General features: G+C 39.7%; 3 protein-coding genes across 3 annotated transcripts; all 3 read right to left on the bottom strand.

Annotated features, from left to right (window-relative positions):
• Nucleotides 1-132: 132 nt before the first annotated feature.
• On the bottom strand, nucleotides 133-4,172 carry mcur1 (mitochondrial calcium uniporter regulator 1). The gene is made up of 9 exons (XM_083995034.1): nucleotides 3,879-4,172; nucleotides 2,149-2,265; nucleotides 1,939-2,042; nucleotides 1,650-1,751; nucleotides 1,417-1,458; nucleotides 1,237-1,308; nucleotides 1,068-1,121; nucleotides 852-966; nucleotides 133-663 (listed from the first exon to the last, which is right to left on the bottom strand). Exons 1-9 carry the CDS (start codon nucleotides 4,033-4,035, stop codon nucleotides 608-610), a joined length of 819 nt encoding a protein of 272 aa, XP_083851160.1. The 5' UTR covers nucleotides 4,036-4,172; the 3' UTR covers nucleotides 133-607.
• A 2,596-nt stretch (nucleotides 4,173-6,768) lies between these two features.
• rgs9bp (regulator of G protein signaling 9 binding protein) lies at nucleotides 6,769-10,547 on the bottom strand (the record flags this gene model as incomplete). Its single annotated transcript, XM_083995249.1, has 3 exons — nucleotides 6,769-7,139; nucleotides 8,820-9,126; nucleotides 10,449-10,547. 3 exons carry the CDS (start codon nucleotides 10,545-10,547, stop codon nucleotides 6,769-6,771), a joined length of 777 nt encoding a protein of 258 aa, XP_083851375.1.
• A 1,046-nt stretch (nucleotides 10,548-11,593) lies between these two features.
• Nucleotides 11,594-20,691, bottom strand: LOC311003480 (kinesin-like protein KIF20A; the record flags this gene model as incomplete). Its single annotated transcript, XM_083995248.1, has 18 exons — nucleotides 11,594-11,842; nucleotides 12,427-12,546; nucleotides 12,635-12,705; nucleotides 12,801-12,930; nucleotides 13,038-13,203; nucleotides 13,921-14,060; nucleotides 14,834-15,052; nucleotides 15,132-15,300; nucleotides 16,016-16,162; nucleotides 16,451-16,513; nucleotides 16,595-16,706; nucleotides 17,004-17,162; nucleotides 17,275-17,356; nucleotides 18,047-18,231; nucleotides 18,711-18,849; nucleotides 19,021-19,140; nucleotides 20,406-20,513; nucleotides 20,596-20,691. The coding sequence occupies 18 exons, from the start codon at nucleotides 20,689-20,691 to the stop codon at nucleotides 11,594-11,596; spliced, it is 2,475 nt and encodes an 824-aa protein (XP_083851374.1).
• Nucleotides 20,692-21,092: the final 401 nt, after the last annotated feature.

Here is a 21,092-nt window from a genome sequence, read left to right as displayed (position 1 = left end):
TTACATTAAAGTTTGAAACTCAGTCAAGAAAGCATAAACAACATGAATGTGACCAGAATGTATATTTATTGACAATCCACATCATTCAAATATGCAAAAGTCCTGATAAAACACTTCTGAAACCACCACAGATAAAGATAGATTCATTCAAGTAAATGTGTGTATGTATATAATCTTTATATATATATATATATAGTATATGGGTTAAACATGACATGAATCCCTTCTGAGTTACAGACATATCTACAGCTTCATTCATAAATAAAATATTTACATAGCATTAAAAAAAATTGTCAGCTTCAAAATTGATATTTTTTTTAAATCAAAAACTTCCTTTACTTGTTCTTCTTCTCTGTTTATCATTCTTTTCTGAAAATGATGTTTAAAAATAAGATTGCAGCAGAAATCGCAAACTTATATAATATATTCATCAATAAAATGCAGTCAAACGAGGTCATGAGATTCAGTGTTCAAGTATTACCACAGGTCATATGGAAGTCATAACACACAGTCTGTTTGCTTGGGTGAGAGACGGGTTAAAACATCCTTTGATACGTTTAATTACACACACGTGTTACTATACATGTGTAGTGGCACTGGCAGCTGTTCACATCCAAATCCGGTAGAAACCCAGAACCACAGTGAGGCAGGTGAACACTGAACCTGAAGGAGAAAAGCACAACAATCAACTCTTATTTTCTTAAGGTTTTCACTTCACATGTTTTATCAACTTCCTCCTCACAATCTAAGTTTGTACAAGGAAAATAAACACTTAAATTAACTGCATTGTAATAATAATCATGGTCTTCCCCACTATAAAACTGACTCTGAACAAAACAGCCATGACCGACCTGCAAGGTATTTTATCGTGTCCAGTTTATGAGACTCTAACATGGTTTTCAAACCGGCCACTTCAGTGTCTATCTTCATGTTGGTCTGAGTCAAGTGACGATCCTGCTCTGCAGTCTGAGAGAAACACAGTCCGTCAGGTATCACAGATAAATTTAGACACAAGCTTCTGTACATTATCTAAAAATAATAATAAAAATAAAAATACATATACAAACCATTTCCATAATTTCAGTTCGTGTTTCCAGGAGATTCTTCTCATGTTCTACTTTCTAAAAAAATAAATTAAAAAATTAAAAAAAAACATTATGTTTTACTTAGAAAAGGGATTTGGTCCATTTGATCCTAATAAATTTCGACCAGGAAATCTGATCTCCGTTCACTGACCATCTCCTTTACACGGCTTTTCTCCATATTCATGTCCAGAAGAGTGTCTGAGCGCACTTTGTTCATGATGTCCTGCGAGGTGAAGACACACAAAAGAAAATTAACAATAAAGTACATAAAACGAAATGAAATGAAATGAAAAAAATGAAAAGATTTGATTGAATGAGATGAACAACTCACAGCCAGTTGGATCTTGAGCTGCAACAGCTGGATCTTGAGTTTCTGGGAGAAAAGTTAAAATATGAATGAAAAACAGAGCAGCATAGAGTATTCATGTTCTAGTTTTAGACTGTTTTTAATTCAGGTGACTGGTCATAATCTGATATTAAACAATAATTGACAGAGACTCTGATTAAACATCAACTTCTACGTTTCGTTAGTCAGTTATTACAACGTATGAATCCACATCAAACCTCGTTCTCTGCCAGTAAAGTGGAGAACTCGCTCTTCTCCAGGATGATCATGTCCTTCTTCACCGAGGCTATTTGAGACATCACGCGCTGCAGCATTATCTCCTGACAAAACCACACCACACAGACAAGAGCTTAAAGGAAAAAACAAAGTACGGCACATCAAAACATTCATGTGGACGCAACAAGGCGAGAGAAACAAGGACAGCGGAGGTGAGGAAAAGGATTTTGAAAGCTTGTTCATCTTTCATTTCTATGAATATTGATATAACATCATTAAACACAGTCTCACCTGCTGCGTTTTGGTCACCATGTCACTATAGATCACATCCATGTTGGAGTTCGTCATCCTCAGCAGCACTTTAACGATCACTTCAGCTTGTGGAGTTGTGAAACCTGTAGATAGTAAAATAAAAAAAATTTAAAAAAAATGAAAACAAATCAGCACAGTTTATATGTGACACCATGAAAATGTGTGAAGCAAAAAATAAAGAAGTCAAACCGTTTTCTTCCAGGAGTCGTACCACAGCGTGTGTGTCGAAAAACAACTTCCTGCCTTCACACTTTGGCACATCTGGTTTCAGGTCGTACTGGGAGGCTCTGACAGATGTTCTCAGCTCTGAAACAAGACAAGACAAAGTTTTTTAAGTGGAAGATTTTATACACAGCTCAGTGATTTATTTCCCGTTCCGCTCCTTTTTGCATCACACTCACTCACCACTGCACAGATGTAGCCCAAATATGAACTCTCTGTCAGTAATGGTCACTAATAAACATCTTAATGCAAAAAAATTGTGAAAATAATATTCTTTTGTCACATACTAAACAGATTATTATATTTGAAAATGTGCTTTCATAATCAAAATAGACATGTTTCTATATATTGTAAGCAGGTATAATGTTATCATACATATATATTTTATAGGGCTCTATGATATGCTAAAAACATAATGTTGTGATTATATGGGTAGATATTGCAATATGCAATTTGTATCTTTAATTTTCACATTAAAAATAAATAAAATTTGATGTGATTTTTGTTGGGTCTTTTACCATACGAACACACATCTCTTTACGTCCTGAGAATGTGATTTGTTGAGTAGTGTTGTTTTATATTATATTACACCATCAGACTTATAGGATGTGTGTGTGTGTTTTGTGCAGCATGTTTTTCCGGTTTCACTCCCATAACATGGGAACAAAATGTCAGTGTTTTTGCTACTGCATCAAACAAAAAATACATGAAAGGGTCAAAACTCTGTGCAGCACATACACTGTATATACACACACATACTATATAACAAAAACACAGTGAGGGTGACACAGCTGGGAAAAAGAGAGGTAGGTACCACTGCGGCATCATGTTATGTAAATACACAGTGTTGGATGTGGGCGATGGTTTCTATTGAACACATGCAGGATCAGGGTTTGTGTCTGACTTTAATAACACCCAATACATATCTAATATCTAATATCTATAGTTGTATTTTTTTTAAACCAGCTGTAACTGCAGGACTTTGCAGTTTCTACTCTGCTGTGGTAAAGTTAATCAGTGGATGAAAATGATCAATTCACACATTAAAGGATTACAGATTACAGATTAATTTAAAAAAAAATCTTTCATACCCACCGCCATACAGCTGTACAACTCCTCCATATGACTCACCTCACATTCTGACCCACTCATGCACTTTAACTTGTAACCTTGGCACTTTTTAGATATAGGCTACTTATTTATTGTGTTTTATACACCATGTGTTTTTATGCATTTTAGGTATTTCTGGTTTGCGTGTGTGGGTGTTTCTGTGATTTGTGTTCTTCTTGTCGTCATTATGTATTTATCCCTTGGCTGCTGCTAGTGACATTTTAAATTTCCCCTCGGGATTAAATAAAGTAATCTATCTATCTATCTATCTATCTATCTATCTATGGGCCTACCAGTTTTTACAGCTGGACATATTTACTGAACATGCCTCCCTTTAACATTCAACATATTATCAGACTGCAGCAGCTACAGGTGTGTCCTAAACTACCTGTGTATACTGTATGTGTGATCATCATTAGGCTTAACCTCCAAGTAGAGGTGACCTCAGCGGAGGTGAAGTGGGGGGCTTTTATTTTGAAAGTCAGAGTAGTTGCAGTGTCATTAAGTGCCTTTTACTGTACGTTTTACTGTATTTTTATTATAGCATTGTTATAAATTTGTTATCATAGCCTACTCCTCAGTCTTACCTCTTACAGTCATGTGTGTCACCGCAGAGAGATGCCTTCGCCCGGGGACTCGCCTCACTCCTCCCGGGGCTTCACACCGGGGAAACGGTGAAGTCTGAGCCGCTGTCAGAGGCGACAGAGGCGGCGTGGAGAGGCTCGGAGCTGCCGCCGCTGGCATCAACCCGGTCGCTCTGCCTCTGTGTGCATGGACCGTATGGATTGATGATGATGATGATGATGATGACAGGTCGCTAAACTTTTCTCTGCGGTTCAAAACAAGCAGCCTGAGTCGAGTGGGACATGGTTTGATCCCCATGGTGCCGCTGCCACAAACCGTCCTTCTTCCGTCTGACAAACTGGTTCCTGCGCTAAACTCTCAGACTGTCACAACTTTCCACCCAGTTTAATGCCATCAAGCTCAGTCTCTCAACCTGCTGACACTCCCGGACGTCCGGTTTGGCCTTTCAAAATAAAACCTGAAGCGTGTGCGCCTGTCACATTGTTTTGGTGGTGGGCGGCAGGAAAATCTACGGTGGCCCAGAAAGCTCAATGCGCTGCAAAAATACAAACGTGCTGTGTATTCAGAAAACAACTTGATTGTATTTAAAGCAGCACTAAGGAACTTTTCAACCTTCATAAAATATTTTCATAACTTTTGTGATGATACATCGACTTACAACAAGTTGAATGACACCTCTGTCATGGCCTGAGGGGGTCTGTATCTCTTTCTCTGGCACTAAGCAGCTTTGAGGAGCATGGTAGGAACCCTGCTCTCACGCTAGTGTTCATGGGAAATGGAGTCTTCCTTCACTTTCACTTTTGCGAGTCACAACAAGGAGGGAACAGGCAAAACGGCACTTTAGCAATGGATTATGTTTGTGTTTTCACTTTGAAATGATCCACTGGAAACAGAAACTTAGTTTTGATGTCTTTTGTTAATTTTAATGCAGGATATTTACAGGGCTTCACGCTAGTGTTCATGGGAAATGGAGTCTTCCTTCAGGCAAAACACTACCGCTTTGGTCCACAGGCGCCGCCAAACTCAACCAAAACTGAAAGTTCTTTAGTACTGCTTTAAGACATGTGCACTGCTAAGAAAGCGGTGAAAATGTAAACTATGTGCTCCAAATTTAAAGTATTTTTAAAACCCTAATATTATTATATAGCCTATAAGTCTATAAGTTTTGCACCATTCTCATTTCATTTGTATTTTGTCTGAGAACAAAGAGTAGACACGGTCGTGCACATCCAGTTTAAAAGGTGCTGGCCTCAAAATTGTAGACAGGAAAGGCAAAAAAGGAGACCTGATGTGTGCGGTCTCCTTTTTTGCCTTTCCCATTTGTATTTTGTCGACAATAACCCCTGCCGTTGTATATTTGCACTATTTTTCATTTATGATTATTATTTTGGGGTGTGTTATTTTCCTTTCTAAAGTTATTCCAGCAGGCCGTGCATTACTGTCATCTCACCACTTATGATATTTGTGTAAATGATGTGCAACAAATTGAGTAAAAAAAAAAGTCAGAAAGGTCAGAGTTAAGGTTGTTTCTGAGGATGCAAAAAAAAAGGACCACACAAATGTTTGAAGTTAAGAGGATGGCTACCAAAAAAACAAAATATGGGAAAACCATTGCCAATGAGAGATAGCCTAAAATTTTGATTAAACTTTTATACTAGGCTACTACTGGTGCTTTCATGATCCAAATGCAAGACTGCATTACACAGTGTGTGCAAATGTCCTTGCAGAAATTGACATCGCTGACACACCTTGGTGAGAGAAGCCTTCTGTCTTTCTCCACAGCCACTGGAGTTAAATTATATAAAAAATGTCAGTCTTGCAGTGGCAAACAAACCACTATGGAGCTATCACTGTAATCACTGTGACTCGGCATAAGGGATGAAAAAGCTGCAGTGTGTTTAGTTTATTATCACATGATTCAGATATTATTGCAACCATGAAATTTGGATTTGGTTATGCTGCTGAGATCATAAAATACTCAAAAAATAAACAATAGATTTGTAGATTAATGTCAAAAGTTAAGGTATAAGTCTTATTTACAAGCTACAAACGATGGCTGCTCAATGAGCTTTTAACCCTTTAATTTCTTGAAGTTGTAGCTGGTTTGCAAACAGGCCTCACTGATTTTCACAGTTTCATCTACAGTATTTAACCCCTTCTGTGCAGTTCTTGTTGCATTGCACACACTGATCTTGGTGCTAATCAGTAAAACAGAAAAAAAAGACTGGAAAACAACAGTGTCATATCAAAGTTGATACTTTTATAAAGCATGACTCTACCACAGTCAGGTCTCTACAGCACAGATTATGTACACAATAACACTGAATCAAAAAACGTTTCAGTCGCTGGAAGTGAATTTCCAGCTCGTTCCAGATGTTCAGCTACAAAGCATCAGCACCTATTACTGTATTATCTTCTTCATGATGGCAACAAGGAATAAAATGTGACGGGAAATGGGAGAAACGAACGCACTGTACAGGAACCAAGGGGGAAATACAGTATATGCAGGTCTATGTTTTCACAGTTGTCACCTCTCCTATATTGTGATATTTATGATGTCGTTGTAGTAAATCATGTCTAACTGGCAACCACGTATTTTTATTGTCACTTTGTTCAAAAAGGATTAAAAATATATGGCAGCTTTGGATTCACTGCAATAAATGGCAAACTGGTTTGCATCCAGATTTGTTTTTAGACAGATATCCTCCACACTGGTCGATCCTTTAGTGTAGCTATAACAAAATATAACGTTACTTGGAAAGATAATGTAAAGAGAAAGCTATAACTGTACTTGCAAAGCTTGCCATGATTTACAGTGTTATTACTGAGCATCTTGCTGAGGTTTTAGTTAGAAGTTGATCATCACAAGTTGAGTGTGTTTTAAGGTGTCGCTCATGCGAAGAGGACAAGACACACAGATAAAGTGCCTGCCACCAGGACGACAGCGACCAGCAGCAAGAGCACAAAGATGTGACTGCGCTGGCAGAGAGGCTGAGGTCCGGGCTGCTCCTCGTCCACGGAGAACAGACCAAGGGAGGCGCTGTCGGTGCTGCTGAGAGGGTCTGCGTACTGCGGCCCGCGGGCCTCCACCATCCACCGCAACACGTTGACTTTCATCTCCATGTCGTCGATCATGTGGTCGATTTGGCCGATCTCCTTCTCCAAGGTGCAGCGCTCCTGGCTCTCCAGGCCTTCAGCCGGGGTCTCGGCCTCGTTCAGGTCTGGCAGGCTGAGCGCCCGGGCTGCTACTTCACTGCTTCCTCCTGCAACAACCAACAACACAGATGTTTTTGTTTTTTGTTTTTTGTTTAACCACAAATCCTCCACTTTTTATCATCATCATCATCATCATCATCATCATCATCATCATCATTATCATTATGCACTGCTGCAAAACCATCATGCACTGCAAAAACTCAAAATCTTTCCAAGAATATCTGTCTTATTTCTTGTCAAAATGTCTAATTTCTAGTCAAAACTAATCTCTTTCCACTTAAAATAAGACTCATCACCTACAAATTAACTTGTTTTTAGATAATTTTCACTTGTTTCAAATTTTCACTTGAAATAAGTAGAAAAATCTGCCAGTGAAAGCAAGTTTTTTTGTGCTTGTAATAACGAAGAAAACCTTGCTCCACTATCATTTTTTCTACTTATTTCAAGTGAAAATATCCTTGAAAGAAGTAAAAAGTGTCTAAAAACAAGCTACATTTTAAATGTGGTGAGTCTTATTTTAAGTATAATGAGATTGAAATGACATTTTGACTAGAAATAAGACAAATATTCTTGGTAAGATATTTGAGTTTTTGCAGTGTGACTTCTTTTATGCAGGATTATAAATCACATTCATGTGTATTTACACTGCACCAAAGGAGGACATGTTTTTTAGTGAATGGACAAATACAATACAACATAATCCAGGTCATCCATTCACTGCCATTCGCTGCCACGTCATACAACACAACTACAGCTGCAGCTACTATGAAGTAATGTTGTGTCCATGAGATAAAAGAGGTGTAGACGTAAACACTGGCGGTCACATCAGCTCATAAATCTACCTTATACACTACAGTTGAACTGTTGCGGGTCAGATCTTAGTTTTTCCAGGCAAAACATGTGATAAATAATAAATGTCACAGTTATAGTACAGATTGAAAGGTGGAAAGATAGTGTAGATCTTCTTATAGATCTTGACATATCATCAGCTCCTATAGTACACACAGCTAAAACAAATACAGTCATATGATAAGGCTGCACAATGGCCAGAGTTCCCAGTGAAACACAGTGTCTATAGGTCGAGGTGTTTTGGTTTTAACTGCTATACTCACAGTAAGCTTTCCAATAAAACCCAATGGCGGTTGCACCATTGAGGTGAAATGACAGTTTTTCTTTTTCTTTTCTTGTTCTGATGATGGTATTACAAGAAAAGAAAGTCACAGTTTTAGAGGAGAGTGGGTGAAACACACCGACATAAAATCCAACTGAACTCAGCTTGATCCTGATCCAGTGGTTCCTCATTTTATCAAAAGTGTGAACACAACCGCAAATCTGACCTCAAATGATTCTGTCAGCTTCTTCCAAAAACGCATATCTCCTGTTATTTATATCAATCATCCAGCTGATTGACCTGTTGCACAACTACCAACTTAATTACTCAGTTGGGCAGCACTTAAAATGCCACATTTGACATGCACAATCAAATTTACTGTTCACCTCCCTTTATAAACCTGATCATTTAAAGTCAACTAACTGTCAAGTCATCAAAGATCATCAATCATTTCAAAGAATCAGGGAAATAAATGGATTAAAGCATCTGTTTTTGTTGGTTATATCTTAATTATTTGTTCCCTTGTTCCTTGTTCTTGTTTTCCTTTATGCCTCCTTCAGCAAATCAACCCCCTTGAAAAAATACCATTTGCATGTTGTGCAGTGGAATCAATCACCTTGGAGGCCAGTTTGCATCAGGGCAGCCGTGTTCTCCAGAGAGAAGATTTCGCCGATGTTGTGAACTTTGCACATGTCGAGGTGGAGGAGCTCCAGGCTGGAGGAGAAGGCCACCCAGAGGTGCTCCATCTCCTTGCGCTGCTCCTCGGGCAGGCTCTTGTCCCGTAGATGCGAGGTCAGATATTCACAGATGGAAGTGGCCAAGTTTTGGGCCTTTTCTCGGGTTTGTCGCAGCTCATCCCGCAGCTGCAGGCTGTCTGTGCAGGTGCCGGCACATGACGCCAAGTGCCGGTAACATGCAACTACCTGGATGAAGAACAAGACGTATAAGGGGCTCAGGACAAACAGTGGCTGGTTGGAGAAAGTCTGTGCTTCTCCTTTGTAACTTTTAGTAATAACACACACATACAGAGTAGACCATTCACATCTAATCAGTGCATCATGAGAGAAATAAACACTGTGCATTGATTTAGCTGATTAAAACCTATGATCGACACACCTCTCGGTGCTGCAAAGCTGCATGAAGCAGGAACTGGTAAAACTGTAGAAAATGGCTAAAATCCTGGTTTCATGGTCTCAATCATAAGGGCGACCATGTTTTATTAATAGGCATAATCTAAACCCCACCGAGGATTAGCAGCTGTGGTTTCAATGAAAAAATATTATGAATAATCTCATTATCATTGATCTATTTCTAGATAAGCCAAGACAACCTTGTGCACTTGGAGCACCAGCGGCTCATATGCTCAATGCAGAGAGAGAGACGAGAGGCGGGAAAGAAAACTAAACATGCAAATAATACACACATATGTATATAAATTCTTTGTATGAGTCAATTCACATGTGCAGTATACATTTTTTCAATATTGAAATCTGTTTTTGAATCTTAAGCACCGTCTTGAAACATTGAATCAACCATACAAAGTAGTTGTGCAGTGTGTTTGCTCACATGATCATAGTTTCTTTCACTTGTATGGGTTTTTTCTGTGTCACTCTGCAGCAGTGAAGCACTTTAATTCATTTAAATATTATATTTCAAGGCAAAAACAAGACATTCATAGTGGTTTTTGCAATGACAGCTTTGCAATGACTGCAGCTGCTTGTGCAGAAATGCATCTACATGAGAAGTATGTTAACTGATAAACAGTCTTGTTCATTTTAAGTAACATAACTATACAGTTGTTAGAACAGAGCCACGGCATTATCTGGCACAGATACAAGAACGATCACAAAGGTGCAGTGGACCAAGAGACTCTTTATGAAGAGTGCTTTTTTAGCCACAGGGCAGGAAAAAAAGATGCTTCAACATCTTGTGTACGTTTTAATTTGTTGAATACAAACAAATAAGAGGGAATAATGAAGACGGTGTAACTGCTGATGCAAAACATTCACTTTTTCTTCCCATTTACGCTCCATCTCATGCAACAAATGAGCTGCTGTTTTTTGGCAAGTAATTAAACAAGTCACAAATAAAATGCTATTTAATGGGAATGGCATGCATCATCTGCAGGTTCTTGCACATACAAACAGTAGGTATGATAAATAATCAAATGTAACAGAGCAGAATTAGACCACATCAACTTTTATGTCTCAGCATGAATAGAAACTGTTGAAACATGGAGATTTACCTTTATCAAAGAATCCACCAGAGCCTTCCCATCATCAGCCGAAGCCTTGTCTGTGCCGACTGTGCAATCATCTCCCACTTTGTTATTTATAAGTGGCATGAGGATGATTTGTCCAGAGTCTCAGACTCTGCCACAGCAGGCAAGATTTTGGCCCAGCTGCTCTTCACTTCCCTGGCTGCCCCTGCTCCTGTCCTTCCCCTGGAAGATGCTTCATTCAGCGGCTGAGGGTCGACACACGCTCAGTCCCGAGGCCGCGGGATGCATCGCAATTATATTCCACTCCTGTAACTTAACTGCAGCTACGTGTGCAGACCATAGTGCAGGAGAAGAGCGAGACCCACAAACAGCGAGAAGTGGGAAAGTCAAAGTAATGAAGAAAAAAAAAAGTCCAATAAACTGATGTAACGCTTAAGCAAGGTGCTAATCTTGTGATTGACCCCTATGCACTGACGCAGGCTAAGACGAGCAGCTAATCTCATTAACCAACACTGAGACCAGAGAGAGATAGGACAGCAGCTGGCCGCCTACTACAATGGTCCTTTCACTGAGGAGGAGGCTGCGCTCTGTTACCTCATGCGCACCACACTGGATACACACCTCATTCACTCAACTGTAAAAGTGAATACGCAGCATAATAAATGTGTTATCAGAACGACAGATATATTATCCATTACCCTCTATAGGACTGAAACATTTCAACGACTGAGTGTAAAGACGGACTAATAAGCAAAACAGAGATTGAATACTGATGCACTTAAGGCCAGTGAGAGTCGGACGTGGTCTCTTTGTCCTATTAGGGGCCTTTTGTGGTTTACTTTCCTTCAGGCTCTGGATAATGGATGTCCTCATTTGACCAGGGTTGATAAAAGGTTGAGCATGGACCAAGCATGAATTCCCTAGCGTGATGTTTCTATAGCAGAGTATGTGTGCATGCATGTGCATAACAAGCTTTTAATCTGCAGAAAGAGACCACCTCAGAAAACAAGACCCACGTCATGCAGCAAAGGGCAAAATAAGAGATGGGTCAATTAAGATAAAACAGAAATCTGAACGATTTATTAAAAAATAAACATTTAAAAAAAAGAAAAGTACGACCACATGAATAAAAGAATAAAATGAGATTCTCTCAATTTGGAAAAACCTTCTCAGGGCTTTCCGGGCCGAGATGTTTTCCTGAGCGTCCGGGTGCTCGGCCCCCTGCGTGGAGAGGTCACCGCCTCGCGGATGTTGGCGAGGAGGCTTCGCTTGGGTTTGGGCGGGGCAGTGGCCTTCTGGGAAAGTTTGGCGACTTCGGCCTTCAGCGAGGCGACTTCGGTCTTCAGTGAGGCAATCTCCTGGTCCTGGTCACGATTCTGCCTCTCCAAAGACCTGAGACTCTCCTTCAAAGATATCGTCTTGAACAGAGAAAAAACAAATCATTCAAAGATAATAAATCATTTTATCCTCTAACATGTTTTCATTACACACGTCTTCAAACCCCAGTCACACTTTTATGAAAGAATGGAATTCACTGCCGAAAAATATCAAACTCACCACGAACACAAAGAAATTCAAAATATTAATAAAACAGCATTTATCAAAGTAAGACAACATGGTATATTTATATATGGAGTATATTTCGATGGATATATGATATTATAATGTATATTCTGTAGAATGATATACAAGTATGATGTGTAATGATGTACAGTATACATATATGATATGTAGAAATGTGGGTAATAGGATTAGTATGTGAACAATTAATATAACGAAGAATGAATGAAGCACAGTTAAGAAATGTAAACACTCTGTTTTTGTTTTGTTAGGTTAAGCATAACGCTCACTTGTTTTTTTGTTTTTAATTTTTATAATGTTTATGTTTTGTGTTTTCAACTGTAGGCCTATATTTGATACTGTTAGACCCCAGGAAGAATAGCTGTGGCTTTGCTGCAGCTAATGGGGATCTTAATAATAAACAATAAACACTTTTGCTCACCTGGTCGTCGGTCTTCGTCTGCAGAGCCTCCACTTCAGCCGATTTCTCCTGGAAACCTTGCCCGACCTTCTCCAGTGTCTTGCTCACCTCCATCAGCCTTTTCTCCAGACACAGGATCAACTGGAAACCAAACATTTTTATCAGTTAAGACAAACAAACAAAGACTGAGTTTCATTTTGGACCCATTTCATATTCTGTCCCTTCTCACCTGCTGTTTGTCCTCACACATGCTCTCGAGGGCGCATTTCTCTTTGTAGAGTCGATTGCACCGATCGTCTCCTGTGGAGGGGAGATTAATTAACTCGAAAAACAAAACAAAAAAAGTTACTTTCATCAGAGAACATTTCTCACAGCGAGAAGATGCCGAGTTTTACCTGAGCCTGCTGCAGCTTCTGTTGGTTTACATGGTTCAGTCTGACACGACTGGTGGACCGATGGAGCTGCTGACCTCCCTCCATCACCGGACATTAACGCCTCCAACTCTGACACTCTACGTCTGAGGGCCTACGCAGATAAAACACTCAGGTTTCATGTTTAAACTCATACAAATCTATATTAAACTCATACAAATCTATAATTCCTGACAGCTTGGTTCGTGTGTTTGAACGCACCTCTACTTTCTCCTGCTCTGCGATGAACTCATCCAGAGGCACGTAGTCGTCCTCCAGCTTGTTCATGGCGCTCTGGTAGGCGTGCTCTTTGATGGCCTCCTTGTACATCTCAAACGTGTTCTCCAGCTTCTCCTGGTAGCTCTCCTTCAGCTCCTCCGCCTGCCGCCTGCCCATGTAAAGACCATTTTTAGCCATTTAGTCTTTAATAAAGGGATAGTTCACCCAAAATTCAAATTTCACTCATTATCTACTCACCCTCATGTCGACTAAGAGCTGTGAGAATTAAGAGCTGTGAGAAGTTTCAGAGTCCTCCGTCCCTTCTCTGAGCTACAGGGGGGTTCGCGCAGCAGTATTTGTCCATATAATGGTTGTCAATGGATACCAACTTTCTTCGTCCAAAAAGACACACCAAAAAACATCCAAATACCTCCATACTGCTCGTCTGTAATGTCCCTCTTGTATTGAAGCCCCGACATGAGAAACTGTTTCGAAAAAAATTTAATAAGTCTATATTTCAAGCTTGTTTGTAGCGGAAGCTCCCAGTGTCTCAGTTCACTGCTCTTCCTGATTTGCACTGACCGGCGGAACAATTTCTCATGTCGGGGCTTCAATACAAGAGGGGCATTACAGACGAGCAGTATGGAGGTATTTGGATGTTTTTTGGTGTGTCTTTTGACAACCATTATATGGACAAATACTGCTGCGTGGACCCCCCCGTAACTCAGAGAAGGAACGGAGGACTCACAGCTCTTCGTTGACATGAGGGTGAGTAGATAATGAGAATGAAATTTGAATTTTGGGTGAACTATCCCTTTAACAACGGTTTACTTTGGGACACTGATGATGGAAATGGAGACGTGAGGATATAAATAAATTCACATACGTGCGGAGTTCTTCACTTTCCATGATCTGCTGTATCATGACGTCTCCCATCTCCCTGCGGATCTCCATCTCCTGCACCAGGTTCCTTCTTCTCTCAGCTATGAGTTTTGTTCGGAGGGTTTCAATGATGGTCACCAGCTCCTAAGAAAGTAAACACATTGGTAACACTTCACTTTACTGACGCCTATCTCTATAAACACATTATAACCATACTTACAATAAGTTATAACTAGCACTGTATAACTATAATTATAAACACTCATAAATGATCATAATGCTTTATAACAATAAGCATAACACACTATAAAGCATTTTATCTTGACTTATAAGGTCAGGTATTATAATACGTTATAATTGTTAGTAACTGGCTGACAATGCCCACATCGATAATGGATTATAAATATATTTATAATGTGCTATAATGGCTTATAAACGTGTATAACTATTATAAACACTCATTACTTAGACTTTATAACAATAAACATAAGACATCATAGAGCATTTTATAATGGCTTATAAGGTCTTAGTATTATAATACTCTACAATGTGTTATGCTTATTGTTATAAAGTCTTATGTGATTTATGAGTGTTTATAATGATAGTTATACACGTTTATAAGACAATTGTAAATATATTTATAATCCATTATCGATGTGGGCATTGTCAGCCAGTTACTAACAATTGTAACGTATTACAATACCTGACCTTATAAGTCAAGATAAAATGCTTTATAGTGTGTTATGATTATTGTTATAAAGCATTATGATCATTTATGAGTGTTTATAATTATAGTTATACAGTGCTATAACTGCATTGAAACTCATTATAAGTATGTTTATAATGTGTTATAGAAATAGGCGTCAAGTAAAGTTACCAAAACGGTAACCCCCCAGGCCCTTAAAATGTGAGATGACCAAAGTGTGATGATGAATGTGATTCTGTACATGCTGTGGCAGCAGAGACATGTCGGCTTCGTCCTCGTCGCCCTCGTCGTCCAGCAGCTCGTCCTCAGACATGTAGCTCTCCAGGGTCTGGTTGTCCATCACCATCGTCTTCCTCAGCGGTTTCCCATCGCGGCCGACCAGACATGGAGCCACGGCCGCCAGAGGTTTGACCGGGATCACCTGCACAACCTGCAGCAAGACAGACACACGGGTGAGGCTCAGTGGATCCGCTGCAGCTCACCAGGTGGTTAATGATGCTCAGACCGACCTGTTTGGCGACGGCAGAGAACTTCATCACGTGGAGAGTCTCGTCGTAGGTGGAGGCACACTGGTTGATGTTGACGATCATCGAAGCTCTTCCTTTGCCGAGGAAAACGGCCTGGAAGAGTTTGGTGAGTTTGCTCTCGCGGAAAGGGATGTAGCTGGTGTTCCTTATTCTTATGGACGCCATGGAAGAAGAGGAAAAAGAGCAATTGAGCTGCAACTAAACAGTCCAAGTACATACAGCAATCTGATATAACCCAGAGTGGTGCAAGAAAATATTGATATTTTAAAATATTGCATTATTTTATGATGAGCAACAGGAGGAAAAGGCTCGCACACTGATCAAAAATGGCAATGTCCACCAGAGATTGACGGATGCAACAAACATTTAATGGTCCATCAAACAATAAAAAATAAATCGGCCTATGGATGTATGCCCTGTGTAGGCCGAAACATTTCTCTCAAATGTTTGTTGGCCTACGCACCTGAAAAGAGGATTTTTTTGGACAATGAGCAAAAGCGCAAACACCTTTTCTCCTTATTATTTTATGATGCAAATCTTTGAAGCATTGTATCAATATTTTATTAATAGTTGACATGGTGGCAGTGGTTTGTGTTGCAATTCCTTTGTTCAAATTGAATAAAATATACTATTTTGTTGGGCATTACAGTGAACATGTCAACAACACTGTGAACATGTTTCATTTTTTAATCTTTATCTGGTCCTTCCTGTTTCAACTCTTGTTATTTTTCACTGATTGAGGCAGATGCCAATTCCTCTGTTCAGATCTGACAAAGTGTATTTACATTTACTATGATGACAGAGGTTAAAGTAACGGTGAAATATGTATGTATGAATGTATAAAAATAAACGTCCATCTCGCTCACCTGTCAGTCTGGTTGTTGCGCAGCGCTGTGATGCATTTCCCCAGAATGAGCAGAGAGTTGTTGATGTTTCCCGCCTCCTTCAGCCGCTCTCCAAACGTCTTGGTTTTGTTGCATCTTTCTGAACCGGCCAAGTCGCACAGCGAAAACCTGACAAAAAAACAAAACAAATCAAATATCTAGGTTTTTTTTTTTTTAGACAGTTGCCTCTTGCTCAACCAGAGAGTTCCTAAAAGTTGGCCAAATAGTTTAAATATGATCCATATTTGATCAGTGATGAGGTAGTTGCAACTGGTTTGTTACCAGTTGTGCAGAAGTTAAATATTTGATTGTTTGAAGCTAGAATGAATCTCATCTCAAAACTACTTAAACAACTGGGTGTGATACAAACACAAAAAACATTGTTTAAAACATTCACAAGGACTCAACGATACTTACTCTGAGATCCTTTTAACTGTTCCATCATCGATCATGAGTAACTTCATGGTAAATATGCTGTGGCTGTAATGAAAGCTGGAGTTAGATTTGTTTTTAAAACAGGAGAAAACACAGAGTATGACCAGTAATGATGACATAAGTTGCCTCCTGCTTGATGACTGGTTCATCTTCGTGGCTGCAGCGCTTCTGTTCCTGTTCCCAAACTGCAGCAGTTTGCAGGTCTCACTCAGGTTCTGGATGTTGATCCACCTGAGATCTGAAATGGGTTTTAAAAAAACATTTTAGGAGCAAAATAGATATATTATACAAAACAGATATGGGATTTTTCGGCCTGATATCGAAATTAGAGAGTTAAAATTCCTCAAATGTGTCTTTATGTTCACATATACGGATGCCACACCATTACCGTCTGTATTTATGGATAAAATATAAAAAAGAGTGGCTGAACAGTGGTGGAAACATGATCACTCAGTCAATCAGTCACATTTACAGCGCTGGCTTTGTGAACGCCACAACCTTCAGATCACGACATACAGTAACGACCTCCTTGTACCTTTAACGTAGGTGTTTCCTGCTCCGTCGTCACACACACGAAGAACAGGACGTTTCTTGGACCTGGTGCACAGCGACGGTTGAAGCAGATCGTACACGCACTCGTTGTAGATTTCAAAGAACGCCACCCATAAAGCAAACTGGACACCGCCGCCGGCTTCTGTTGGGTTGCTGGCCAACACTGAGAGAGCATCATGCAAAGATGAACCGTTTTAATTTTGCAAATTATCTCAAATGTTCAGTTTAGTGTGTTGATTAAAAGAGAGTTATACCTGTTTGACTGGAGGATGAAAACCCAGAGGCAGCACAGGGCAACGACTCTGAACCACTGCTGGCTCTGAGTGGATCACACTCCTAAAAAACCAACATGTTCAGGAGGTTAAAGGGATAGTTCACCCCAAATTCAAAATGCACTCATTATCTACTCACCCTCATGTCAACTAAGGGCTGGGAGAAGTTTCAGAGTCCTCCGTGGCTTCTCTGAGTTACAGGGGGTCTCGGCGTAGCAGTGCATGTCCATATAACGGTTGCAAATGGATACCAACTGTCTTCGTAACAAAAGACACACCAAAAAACATCCAAATACCTCCATGCTGCTCGTATGTAATGTCCGTCTTGTATTGAAGCCCCGAAATGTGAAATTGTTCCGAAAATTTTTTAATAAGTCTATATTTCAAGCTTGTTTGTAGCAGAAGCTTCTCTTCCTGGTCCGTCCAATTTATTTATTTTTTTCGGAACAATTTCGCATTTCGGGGCTTCAATACAAGACGGACATTACATACGAGCAGCATGGAGGTATTTGGATGTTTTTTGGTGTGTCTTTTGTTACGAAGACAGTTGGTATCCATTTGCAACCGTTATATGGACATGCACTGCTACGCCGAGACCCCCTGTAACTCAGAGAAGCCACGGAGGACTCTGAAACTTCTCCCAGCCCTTAGTCCACATGAGGGTGAGTAGATAATGAGTGCAATTTTAATTTTGGGTGAAGAACTCTGGAGGCGATGGTGAGCGAGCTGAGGAAACAAAATCCAAGACTCTCACCTCTTTAACTGAAGCAAAAATGGCAGCTTTTGCATTTCTCTCCTGTTTGACTTGGTCTGAATCCAGACACTGAGCGTCGTTCCTCAGGTACGGCTTCAGGTCCATGCACTCATACTGACGACCTGCCGTGTGCTGGAAAGTGGCGTCCAGCACTCGGGGGAGTATTCCTGGATCCTTTGGAGATCCTAAAAACATTCATCATCATTAAACACATAGACTTTCACAAGCTTACACTGCAAAAACTCAAAATCTTACCAAGAATATTTGTCTTATTTCTAGTCAAAAACAAATCTCATTATACTTAAAATAAGACTCATCACATTAAAAAGTAGCTTGTTTTTAGACACTTTTTACTTCTTTCAAGCATATTTTCACTTAAAATAATCTGATAGTGGAGCAAGTTTTTCTTTCTTATTACAAGCACAAAAAAACCTGCTTTCACTGGCAGATTTTTCTACTTATTTCAAGTAAAAAAATTAGTTTGAAACAAGTGAAAAATTATCTAAAAACAAGTAAATTTCTAGGTGATGAGTCTTATGTAAGTGGAAAGAGATTAGTTTTGACTAGAAATGGGACCTTTTGACAAGAAATAAGACAAATATTCTTGGAAAGATTTTGAGTTTTTGCAGTGTATAATGTCTGTGCATTAACATTTTTCTTTTACCTTGGATTGTGAAGGTTTTCCCAGCATTAGTGACACCGTAGCTGAATATCAGTGCGTTCTTTCCATCCAGGAAGTCAGACGTTTGGATTTTGACGGCGTCTTCAAACAGCTCAGCTTGAGACGTCTCAGGTCCAAAGATCTAAAAACGGACAGATCTATCCATAGGTCATACTAGAACATCATTTAGCGTTGGCTGGAACTAAGTAAATCTTTGCAAAGCGGCATGAACTTGATCAAGAATAACTGTATTTATTTACCCACTTCAAAAACATGTTACGCCAATGACATAATGACTTTTTGTGTAACCGACCTGTGAGAAGGAGAACTTGTGGATTGACGTGCCGATGCCCTTCTCACTGCTTTTCATGGTGGCAGAACCTTTTGGTGCGTTCAGGGACACAGTCTGACTGTTTTCCATCACCACACAACCCTAAGAGACAAGGAAAAATGGAAGAGGAAAGACATTTTTGGGGGGGGCTGTCTGTGCCTTGGGAATAACAAAGACTTCAGAGAAATGTATAAATTCACCTGCTACATAAAGCAGTGAAAGATGCATTACCATCTTAAACCAGAGCTATGTTGCAATGAAATCTGGGAATATTTAGATGGTTATTCAGTTTATAAGAAGAAAGAAAAATCTAAAAGAAACTGAAAAATAGTTAGTCATTTCATTTTCACAGTGTCATACACCAAAAAGGTGCCCAGCCTGCATGGGCTTACAAGACACACCATAAGTAATAAAGAACAATAAACAAAAGAACATCTCCATATATGCTATCAAGACATATACAGTCCTCAGTAGCATAATCCACAATCAAACATAAAGTGCACCCATGTGCTGTTGGTAAGCATTCAACACATATTGAGCTAAATAAAACACTTTTTCACTCAACAAATCAGGACATTCTGTGGTCATTTTAAGGAAGAGCTTATGTCTAAATCCATGATAAAAAGGGACAGTAAAACACAAAATGCATTCAATTTTCCACTAAAGTCACACAGATGACACTTTCTATTCTCCTATGGAAGTGAATGGAAACGTCCAGTTTCAACCGCCAGAGGCAAGGTATCCTAAGCCTACCACATCTCAACTGGGCACTAACAGACCTCGGCGCTGAAAAATAACATTAAAATTGCTTTTCACACTGTAGTGTTGTTAGCAAGTGTCAAATAATAACACGCATTTCCTATTTTTTGTTGTTTGGATGCTACTGCCAATTGCAGGTGACATTGTTACTAAAGCAACAGTGGTCTTAGAATCAGAATCAGCTTTATTGGCCAGTATGTTTACACACACACACAGGAACTTGTTTTGGCACATTTTGTCTCATACAGACTTTGTGTTCAAGTGTCAAAAAGACACAGACAGACAAGATAATCAAAATATGTACAAATAAAATGTATATAAAATGTAAACGATACTATACTTAGGTGCAAGTCCACCTTTGGGTCAGGTGTCCAATGTTTTTTGTTTTTTTGTTTTGGTCTAAAATGATCTGTCTTTATTTTTTTTAAATGGTTGAGACCACCACAGACCAATCATATCTCTAACCTGATCTATAGACAAAAGACACCCAAGCAAAGTAAACACATGAAAATAAAAGTCAATTTAAATAGTTTTCCTCCTGACTGTCAGTGTTACAGTGTGTTTGTCCTGTCCTGAAAGACACCTGCATGTCAGATGTTGGACTGTACCTGGTCTTCGTTGTCAGAGAGCTCGTCCCTGGAGAAAGGCCGGACTCTGAGGTAAACTCTCATGGTCTGATGCTGCTGCTGCTGCTCAGCTCCTCCTGCTGCTTCAGGCTGGAAACACAGGACACGACCATCACCATCAGCTCAGTGCACAACAACAGGCCTTCTTCTTCTGATGGAAACACAACATTACCTGCTCAGGTGACGGAGGAACAGTGCAGGTGAGGTCCATGTCTATTGGCTGCTGGACGCCTTCATCTGCTACTGTCAGATCAACAACTGAACTCATCTTGAATAAAAACCAGCTCCACACACACGTCTGTAAACTGAACAAAGTCCGACTCCCAGAGGTATTTTTTTTTTTGCTGCAGGTTGAGTCTCCTTATGTTCACCTACTGAAAACCAGCGGGAGGCTCGTCATCAGTTTTAATTGCAGACAGGTGAGTGAGAGGTCCGGCAGGTCACGTGACCAGCCAGGTGACTGCTCTGCTCTGCTGTGCTGGGTTCAGGTCCCTCTGCATCCGACTACATCCTAAAGGGCTTTTATTTTGAAGAGATTAAATGAAACCAATGTGGCTCAATGGTTAAAAAAAACAAAAACATAACAAAAAACGTTGTGACTCATTTTGTGAAGGAAATTTTGAGTTCATCCATCAATCCAGAGAATATATGTTATATTTATCACTCTCT

Source organism: Trachurus trachurus, assembly GCF_905171665.1.
Source record: "Trachurus trachurus genome assembly, chromosome: 20".
NCBI lineage: Eukaryota > Metazoa > Chordata > Actinopteri > Carangiformes > Carangidae > Trachurus > Trachurus trachurus.
This window is presented reverse-complemented; position numbering and strand designations above follow the sequence as displayed.